The 10,120-nt window shown below is 46.4% G+C and overlaps 1 protein-coding gene across 1 annotated transcript; it reads left to right on the forward strand.

Annotated features, from left to right (window-relative positions):
* Positions 1-3,701: 3,701 nt before the first annotated feature.
* LOC135489286 (uncharacterized) lies at positions 3,702-8,219 on the forward strand. The gene is made up of 2 exons (XM_064774573.1): positions 3,702-4,206; positions 6,500-8,219. The coding sequence occupies exons 1-2, from the start codon at positions 3,861-3,863 to the stop codon at positions 6,673-6,675; spliced, it is 522 nt and encodes a 173-aa protein (XP_064630643.1). The 5' UTR covers positions 3,702-3,860; the 3' UTR covers positions 6,676-8,219.
* Positions 8,220-10,120: the final 1,901 nt, after the last annotated feature.

The following is a 10,120-nucleotide window of genomic DNA, read 5'->3' on the forward strand; positions in this document are numbered from 1 at the left end:
TGAGCTAGAGCAAAGAATCAAGTCTGGTGCAATAGAACTCCTTGGTAAAGTTGGTGAATGCGATATGCCTTTCATCATAATGCCTTTAACCGTAGAACCTTCTAAACCTCGATTATGCCACGATGAGCGATTCCTCAATCTCTGGATTAAAAACAGCCCGTTTCATTTAGAAACCCTCAACCACGTTTACCGTTTAGTCGACCGCAATGCTAGAATGATCTCCACTGACGAAAAATCGGGATATGACCATATTTTTATCTCCAAGCGGTCTAGGAAATACTTTGGCATCCAGTTTGGCGGGTGGGTTACGCAGTGTAAAACGCTACCCTTTGGTTGGAAGGCCTCTGCCTTCATTTATCAGTCGGTGGGGATGGTCGCAACAAATTACCTGCGCTCTTTTGGTATCAGGACAACGCAATACGTTGATGATAGATTCGCGGTGGAAACGATTAATTCTCACGCCATCGCGCTAAAAATAACGATCGTCGTCGTCTGCTACTGTCTATTACAGCTCTTAACTAGACTGGGCTACACATTTTCCCTCCACAAAGTCAGCATCGACATAAACACTACTTTGCTCAAGCATTTAGGCTTCATGGTCGATTCGATAAAACAGGCCTACATCCTTCCCCCTGACAAAAAATCAAATTTCATTTCGCTTCGCGAGCATATTTTGTCCCTCCCACAAAGTAATATCAAAACCCTTCAGCGCTTTGCGGGAAAGTGTATGTCCATGGTGTTGGCCGTGCCGGCAGCGGCTCTGTATACCAGGGAGGTCAATAAAGCTATTTCTGTAGGCATAAAGAATGCTCGGGAAGTAAAGATTGAGGGCGGCCTGCGCAAGGAAGTAGAACATTGGAGATTCCTAGATTCCTGGAATGGCAGTCTCTCTTGGAAGTCCGAATCACACAAACAGGTGACAATAGCAACTGATGCCTCGCTCTACAAATATGGCGTTACGATTTTGGGGGGGCAAAGCGAAAACAAAGGCTTGTGCTTTTCTGACATTTGGGAAAATTCTGACACCCGTCCAATCCTGTTAAAAGAAGCCGATGCGCTATTAAAAGCCCTCCAGTCTCTACGATCTTCAATTTCCAATAGTAGAGTGGACGTCATGACTGACAGCCAACCTTTAATATTCGCTTGCCGAAACCAAGGTTGTCATTTAACGGAGACGATTTAGATTCTAAAACAAATCTTCCAGCTCGTCTTCCAGTTGAGTATTGATCTCCGCCTGCTTTACATCCCTTCGGCGCAAAACCCTGCGGACGCCCCATCTAGATCGCTGGATATATCCCACACGATGTTATCAGCATCGTCCTGGCGCAGAGTAGAGTCGACTTTTGGCCCGCACTCTACAGATCTCATGGCTTTGGATTCAAACGTTATGTCAGCCCGATCAGGCGCCCCTTTGAGGCATTTCACCCCTACGCCAACCCCAAATTCGTCCGGCATAAACGTCTTTGCTCAAACGCTGGCCCAAGAGCGGAATCCATATGTATTCCCTCCGCCGAATCTAGTTCTGCCCTTAATCCATTTCCTAAGGCAGCAAACAGTGCCCTTTGTCACAATGGTAGTTCAAATGGCACCATCATCTTCAGTTGCTCTGCCATTGCTTACCCATCACCGCCGCTCATCATTCACCCTAGGGCGTATTGGGGATAAGGGTATCGTTAACATCCCCTCTAAGCAAGGTTTTATTTTAGACAATTTTGGCCTAAAGTTCGCTCTAGTCTTGTACAGGTTATCTTTCAAATAACGCGCCCTATCGCCCTATCGTTTCAGGTGTCGACAAAAAGATCGCCATTCGGTGAAGTCAATTTACGGGATATTGATAGTCGCCTTCGGTATTTAGACGAGCTTAGCGCTACTTCAGACAGCGTCAAAAGGAAGTGCAGCATTCATACTAGTCTCTCTAATTTCCTGTCTCAACTCCCCCTCAAGCCCACTTTGCATTCCTGTACTCCGAACGATGTAAGAAAATTTCTCGTTTGGGGAGATAATAACGGTAAAACAAAGGTCCACAAGATAGCTTGTCCTTTTCTCGGTGAAAAGGGCAAGCCCCGTTGTGCTTGCCCCCTTAGGCTGGCGTCGGGATCTGTGGTTAATCTGGTGCAGAAATTGGCTTCCATTTTTGATTACAAGGGAAGGGGTAAGGATTGGCTCGGCAACCCAGCGAAGGCTTCAATAGTTAAACGTTATCTTAAACAAGTCTCTGAAGAGCAGGCGAAGGCCCAAATCTTGCCCAAACAGGCCAAACCTTTCTTCCTTTCTAAACTAATATATATTATGAGGGAGACATCCATCATAATAGGTTTTATGCTAAGATGCTCCAGTTTGGCTAGTAGGCCTATCGATCATTTGGGGTCACGTCTGTCATGACTCATACTATCCTACTTAGGGGACATCGCCGCGCGTGTCTACCTCATTCGAGAGAAGTAGTTCAAGATTCATGATCACGTTGTCTACAAAATTTCATCTTTAACTTTTGGGGAATCTTGGACGTTCTTTCGATTTCGAGGAAGGTTCTTTACGACAGTTAAGTAATCGTATTTATTAGAACCCTTTTCTCTGTATTGGTTTGCGCTGAGCGCAATGGCTTCTGACCAGAATCACCCCTTTCGGGTTCTTATTTTCGGCCACAGCTATATCGAAAGGCTGCGGAAGTTTTCTGTTTCTGTACCCCGATTCGAGTTATTTCGCCCTGGCATGACTGGGCAGAATTTACAACTGGCCGAGTGTGACGTTGACTTCTGGGGTGCCAGGATTAACTTTGGCGCGCATATACAACTCGGAGGTGTACTGCAATGAGATTCGTGTTTTATCACCTGATTTGATAATACTTCAGATCGGGGGGAACGATTTGTGTATTTCCTCCTATTCGGCGGATGAAGTGGCGAGGGATGTTTCTAGATTTGCCTTCGAGTTACACCAACTTGTAAATTGTAGAGTACTGATTTCCCAAATTATTCCAAGGGTTCAGTGTCCTGCCGGATACAATGACAAGGTATTTCGGTGCAATGGGCGCCTTGCTCAGCTTAATCCAGTTTATTCACCAGTGTCTCTTTGGAAACATAAGGGGATATGGAACCCTCAGGATTGAATATACAATACGGATGGAGTCCACTTCAACGACCTGGGCAACTTCAAATTGTTCAACAGCTATAGGGCTGCAGCAGTATCTGTCTTACGCGGCCATTGACTTGGTATGATTATATGTTTGCTCTAATTTCAGGTCGCAGGCGTATCAACTGCTAATGTAACGATCGGTAAAATTGTTTGTTTTGCAGTTTTCAGCCGCACTAGATGGGCATTTCCTACATAAATAGCCTTGCTAGATTGTTTGCGTGGGTGATCTTTTCCCGCTTTCCCTCAAAGGAGGGGGGGGGCTTATTCTCCCCATGGCTCTTTTACATGTAACTGCTCACCCTATGCCTGACGAAAATCTTTGGCCCGAAGGGGCCTTTTCTTGGCCACACTGGTGGTCTTCGGCTCCTAGAGGGTCTTATCTGTCCACACTGGTGGTCTTCACCTGGCTCCTAAGGGGGTCTTTTTGGCCACTCTGCGGTCTTCGGCTCCTAAGAGGGTCTGTTTATTGGCCACACTGTGGTCTTCGGCTCCTAACAGGGTCTTATTGTCTGGCCACTCTAAGGGTCTTCGGCTCCTAACAGGGTCTTCTTCGGCCGTACATTATAATCGTCGGTCTTGGCCGGAAACGGTCTGCTACTGCACCAGCTTAAATGGTTAACATTCACTTTACCATGGTTTCGGCCTACTGTCGTTTCCCTGGGCAGGTGATCCATGGCTGGATGTATTTCGATTAGGACAAAGATTACTGTTCAATTTCTCTTCCAGCATAAATGGACAACACCCGCCCAAAGACAAGGGGGAATAAAGCGAGGGATGCAGGCAGGAAAGGCAAGAAAGGCACTCGTAAACGTTCGTCCGAACAAGGGGATGGGCAGCGTGGAGCAAAGCGCACTAAACGGGATCAACCGGCTGATAACGTTGGCATTGGTTATCAGGACATGACCCAGACATGCAAGGACATGATGGCGAACATGAATCTCATGATGACAAACATGAACAAGTTCTTTGCCACAAAGGCACTTTCCCAGGATCCTGTAACTATCGAGGACACGGACGCAGCTGGCGAGGTCGCTGGGGCTGAGGCCAACGAGGCATCCGAGGACACTGGATTGTTTAGTAAGAATAATGCTGTAACTGATATGGGCAAAGCCCGCTTGAGTAGCTCATTTACTTCGGTTGCTTTGGCCTTGGATGCACATGTTAAAATAGAACACAAGGAAAAAATTTGGGCTAATGAGTATGTTGACATCGCCAAGTTGTTGAATCCGGCTTCCCAGAAAAAGCAATCTTTCAAAGTCAATGGCACTGGCACCGATGGAGATGAAACACTCACCTTCTCCTTTGGTGTACCCAAAGTTAAGATAACCTCATTTTCGCAATGGCAGTCGGCTTTCGCCATTTTTCAGTCCATTTACCTTGATAAGTTCCCGGCAGTATCTAAACAGCTCCTCAGTTATGAGGCATCCGTTAAGGATCTTATTGTCAGAGGGGGTGACTGGATGTTCTACGACGAGGGTTTTCGCCGCAATATGGGCGTGAACCCCCGTCAGTGGGACGAATATTTGTGGGAGCTCTGGGTCCGGGCCATTCACCAAAAGTGCAACAACCCCGCGCAGATGAACCAGCAGCCCTTTCGCCAAGGCAAGAAGGGTCTTTCAGGAGCCAGTACCCGGAAGTTCCCTGCTGGGACCTGTTGGAGATACAACGGAGGCAGACCATGTCCCGGATGCAACTTCCCACACAAGTGCTCCGATTGTGGTGGGACACACCCGGCAACCCGATGCGCTGGCCAGACCCGTAGCACCAGTAACCCTACCCGCCAGCCTCAACTGCAGTCATCCCCTACCTCCTCTGGCCGACCAAAATCCATTGTTACCCTGCCAAACGGACCAATGCGCTCCAACCAACTACCTGATGCAAAGCCGGCTGCCAACGCCCATTAAACCTCAAATACTTGCTAAATACTTACAAGGTTACCACCCAACCCTGGCGCACTTTCTACTCAATGGCTTTACAGAAGGTTTCTCTCTAGAATATCAGGGTCGTCGCTCAAGCCGCGTCTGTCCTAATTCAACATCAGCTGGCGAGCACCCTGAGGTAATTGATAGGAAAATTGCATCGGAGCTGAAGGAAGAGCGAATCCTTGGTCCTTTTACTTTCCCCCCTACATCAGATTTCAGAGCATCCCCGATCGGGGTGGTGCCTAAAAAGGAACCCGGGGATTTTCGTATGACACATAATTTGTCATACCCCCGGGAAGGGGATTCTATCAATAAGAATATTCCCAAAGATCTCACCAGCGTTCATTATTCCTCCATCTACGATGCTATTTCCTACATTAAAAGACAGGAAAGCCAGGTTTTCCTGTCTAAGTGCGACATCAAGTATGCCTTCAGAATTATTCCTGTTGCCCCTAGGGATTACCCTCTTTTGGGCTTCATGTAGCGCCGGGAATACTACATGGATCGCGTTTTACCCATGGGGGCTAGTATCTCCTGCTCTCATTTTGAGAAGTTCAGTACTGCTATAGAATGGATTTGCCTACACAAGTTAGGGTTTTCCGCTATGGTCCACGTGCTAGATGATTTCCTGATCATTTCCCTTTCGGAACGTTCCTCTAGGAAGGATCTACAAAAATTCGAAAGATTTTGCGCGGAGGTCGGTATTCCGCTGGCCCCTGAGAAAACGTTTGGACCCGTTATTGCACTACCATTTCTTGGCATTACTCTAGATACTGGTAAAATGGAGGCCCCTTTACCTGGGGAAAAAATCACCAAGTTTAAACAAAAGATTACTTTCTCAGCAAATCCAAAGCCATGTTATATGAATTTCAATCCTTACACAGGTGTTTGAATTTTGTTCCGTGGTGCTCCCAGGTAGAGCTTTTTCCAGGCGCTTGATTGATTTAACTGTAGGGTACAAAAACCCATTTCACCATATTCGTATTTCAAGGGAAACTAAAGAGGACCTTTTAGTTTGGCGTGATTTCCTCGACCATTTTAACGGCAAATCATTCTTCCATGGTGACAACTGGTTATCGAATGCCGAGCTCAGACTGTTTAGTGAAGCTTCAGGAAGCATTGGTTTTGGCGCCCTATATAAAACACATTGGTTCAATGGGACTTGACCTGATACTTGGAAGAAGCTCAACATCGCTACATTATAATTGTTTCCCATTGTGTTGGCAGTCTCAATCTGGGGCAAAGATTGGGCTAACCAGAATATTATATTCTTTACCGATAACGAGGCCGTGGTATCTGTTATCAACAAACAAACATCTAAGGAAAAGCAGGTCATGTCCTTAGTTTGCTCTCTGGTGAAAACATGCCTCTTTCATAACATTGTGGTCAAAGCTAAGCATATTCCCAGCAAAAAGAATGTTCTAGCTGACATGCTCTCTCGTTTACAGATACCTGCATTTCTGAGGCGGGCACCTTGGGCGGATGCGACGCCCACTCTTATCCCTCCAAACCTGTACCCGGATGGATGGAATCTGCGCTCATAGAATTGCGTGGCAATCAGCTACTATGTCTGCTTATCGCAGATCTTGGGAGAATTTTTCTCAATTCTACAATGACTACATAGGCGGTAACTTAAGCCTACCCATATCCATACCATGTTTGACTCTCTTCATCGCATTTTTGCATGGGCGGGGGTTTTCTCCCTCCTCCATAGCGTCATGCATGTCAGCTATAGCATATTTGCACAAACTTCGTAATCTACCTGATCTGACAAAGTCATTTGTCGTAAGTAAATTAATCTGCGCCGCTAAGAATTTACGCGCGCAACCAGACATCCGCCTGCCTGTTACCAAAGAAATTCTTCACAAACTGCTGGTTGCGACACCTCGGGTGACTTCATCACACTACAAGTCAGTTATGTTTCAGACCGCATTGGTTCTTGGCTTCAACGCCTTCCTGAGGATTGGGGAGATGCTTCCTTCGTCTAAATCCTGTGCAGCCAACTGCCTTCACCTGCACGACCTCATAATCCAATCAGATGGGCTAATACTCTCCTTCCGGAGATTTAAGTCTAGCAATACTCAGGGTTCTCAAACCCTGAGGTTATCGGCCAAGACAAGCTGCTGCCCTTTAGTGCATACGAGGGAATTTCTAGCTGTCCGGGGTTCAGCACCCGGGTTGCTTTTCTGTTACCCCTGTGGCTCCCCTTTCCTACGCAGAGAATTCGATAACACGCTTAAGCGTGCTCTCTCCTTTTGTGGTCTCGACTCGTCCCGCTTTAAAAGGCACAATCTGCGCATCGGGGCAGCAACACAGTCTGCTATCGAGGGCAAATCTGATGCTTACATACGGGCAGCAGGCAGGTGGGCGTCTGACGCATTCCGCAAATACATTAGGATCTTATAACTACATGTAGTTTCATGATATTATGATGTATACCGGGTCAGACTGAGGCTGCCCGACTTTGATTATCTCACTGTAACGGTATTTCCCCAGTCAGACTTAGGCTGCTGGGTTTACGTTAACTGGCTCTATATTATACGTGTTGGAGAGAGCATTCTCTGCCGGTTGTGGGGTGGCCTCAATGACTTTCGGCTTGTGGCGGTACCCTCTCAACCGTTTCTGCAAATTGTCTATTTTAATATGCTTTTGGTCACATGACCCACAAGTCCAATCTCTATTGTCAACCATGGTCATGTAACGCATTTAGTTTCATACCCTTGCTAGGGTATCTTATTTCATGTTTTGCAGACAATGCTCTCTCTTGTAATTTGTAAAATAAATATATTCCTCATATCTTGGCCTAATCGGCCCATAATCAATCTATATAACGTGTTGTGTTAGTCATCCTGAGTATCTGGTGCATAAATATATATTATGAGGGAGACATCCATCATAATAGGTTTTATGCTAAGATGCTCCAGTTTGGCTAGTAGGCCTATCGATCATTTGGGGTCACGTCTGTCATGACTCATACTATCCTACTTAGGGGACATCGCCGCGCGGGTCTACCTCATTCGAGAGAAGTAGTTCAAGATTCATGATCACGTTGTCTACAAAATTTCATCTTTAACTTTTGGCCATCCGCCTCCCCATCCACCTTCCTCGTATCAAACGATAATGTATTAATTGCACCTTCCGGTGCGGATGTTCTTTTATAAATTCAATTGGTGGCGGTACCCTCTCAACCGTTTTTTCTGCAAATTGTCTATTTTAATATGCTTTTGGTCACATGACCCACAAGTCCAATCTCTATTGTCAACCATGGTCATGTGACGCATTTAGTTTCATACCCTTGCTAGGGTATCTTATTTCATGTTTTGAAGACAATGCTCTCTCTTGTAATTTGTAAAATAAATATATTCCTCATATCTTGGCCTAATCGGCCCATAATCAATCTATATAACGTGTTGTGTTAGTCATTCTGAGTATCTGGTGCATAAAAAAAATTATCTGCTTACATCGACAATCAATTCCAAAGGCCAGATCTATCCCTTAAGCAATACTTCGTCCTAGTCAGAGATCAAGCGTTTTTCAAATTACAATTTTTTGCAGGCGAAAGGCTCTCCGATTTAGCTCGAATGCCTAGTCAGGGTGTTCGTTAACTCCCTGATAACTCTGGTTTTGCTATATCACATTCCTTCACAAAGGTCATCCGCGGAACTGACGGTAAATGCAATACTTTTGTAATCAAAAGATGCGAGGATAAGCTCGTATGCCCAGTCCTTGCCATCGAAAGATACATACAATGGGCGAGATCTTTCGGCGCAAATCTCTCGCTCGGCTATCTATTTAGGGTTGTCGCGGAGTCTGGCAGGGTGTTGGACAAGAGCGTAGGTTACTCTGCCATGTATTCTCATTTCGTCCTATATCTCACGACACTCGGCATTTACGAGGGCGAAACCCCCCACAGCTTGAGAGCCGGTTGCGCTATTACCTTAAAGCTATCTGGAGCCGCAGAGTCAAGCGAAGAGGCCATGAAGCACGTCGGCTGGTTCTCAAAGAATACATGTGATTATTACACCTAGTCAGGGTGTTCGTTAACTCCCTGATAACTCTGGTTTTGCTATATCACATTCCTTCACAAAGGTCATCCGCGGAACTGACGGTAAATGCAATACTTTTGTAATCAAAAGATGCGAGGATAAGCTCGTATGCCCAGTCCTTGCCATCGAAAGATACATACAATGGGCGAGATCTTTCGGCGCAAATCTCTCGCTCGGCTATCTATTTAGGGTTGTCGCGGAGTCTGGCAGGGTGTTGGACAAGAGCGTAGGTTACTCTGCCATGTATTCTCATTTCGTCCTATATCTCACGACACTCGGCATTTACGAGGGCGAAACCCCCCACAGCTTGAGAGCCGGTTGCGCTATTACCTTAAAGCTATCTGGAGCCGCAGAGTCAAGCGAAGAGGCCATGAAGCACGTCGGCTGGTTCTCAAAGAATACATGTGATTATTACACCTAGTCAGGGTGTTCGTTAACTCCCTGATAACTCTGGTTTTGCTATATCACATTCCTTCACAAAGGTCATCCGCGGAACTGACGGTAAATGCAATACTTTTGTAATCAAAAGATGCGAGGATAAGCTCGTATGCCCAGTCCTTGCCATCGAAAGATACATACAATGGGCGAGATCTTTCGGCGCAAATCTCTCGCTCGGCTATCTATTTAGGGTTGTCGCGGAGTCTGGCAGGGTGTTGGACAAGAGCGTAGGTTACTCTGCCATGTATTCTCATTTCGTCCTATATCTCACGACACTCGGCATTTACGAGGGCGAAACCCCCCACAGCTTGAGAGCCGGTTGCGCTATTACCTTAAAGCTCTCTGGAGCCGCAGAGTCAAGCGAAGAGGCCATGAAGCACGTCGGCTGGTTCTCAAAGAATACATGTGATTATTACACCAGAGAGGCGTCTCTAGAAGATGCTGCTGAAACTGCACAGCGCCTCGCATCCGTTGTTCCCTTCGCCGACGAGCTGGAAAGTATTTTCGGGAGGTCCTCAACTTTCAGCCAACTGCCCCCCGTCGTATAGCTGTGCTTTCCCAGGTGATTATCGTGTTTATGCCATT

The sequence above is a fragment of the Lineus longissimus genome, chromosome 6 (assembly GCF_910592395.1).
Source record: "Lineus longissimus chromosome 6, tnLinLong1.2, whole genome shotgun sequence".
NCBI classification, from domain to species: Eukaryota; Metazoa; Nemertea; class Pilidiophora; order Heteronemertea; family Lineidae; genus Lineus; species Lineus longissimus.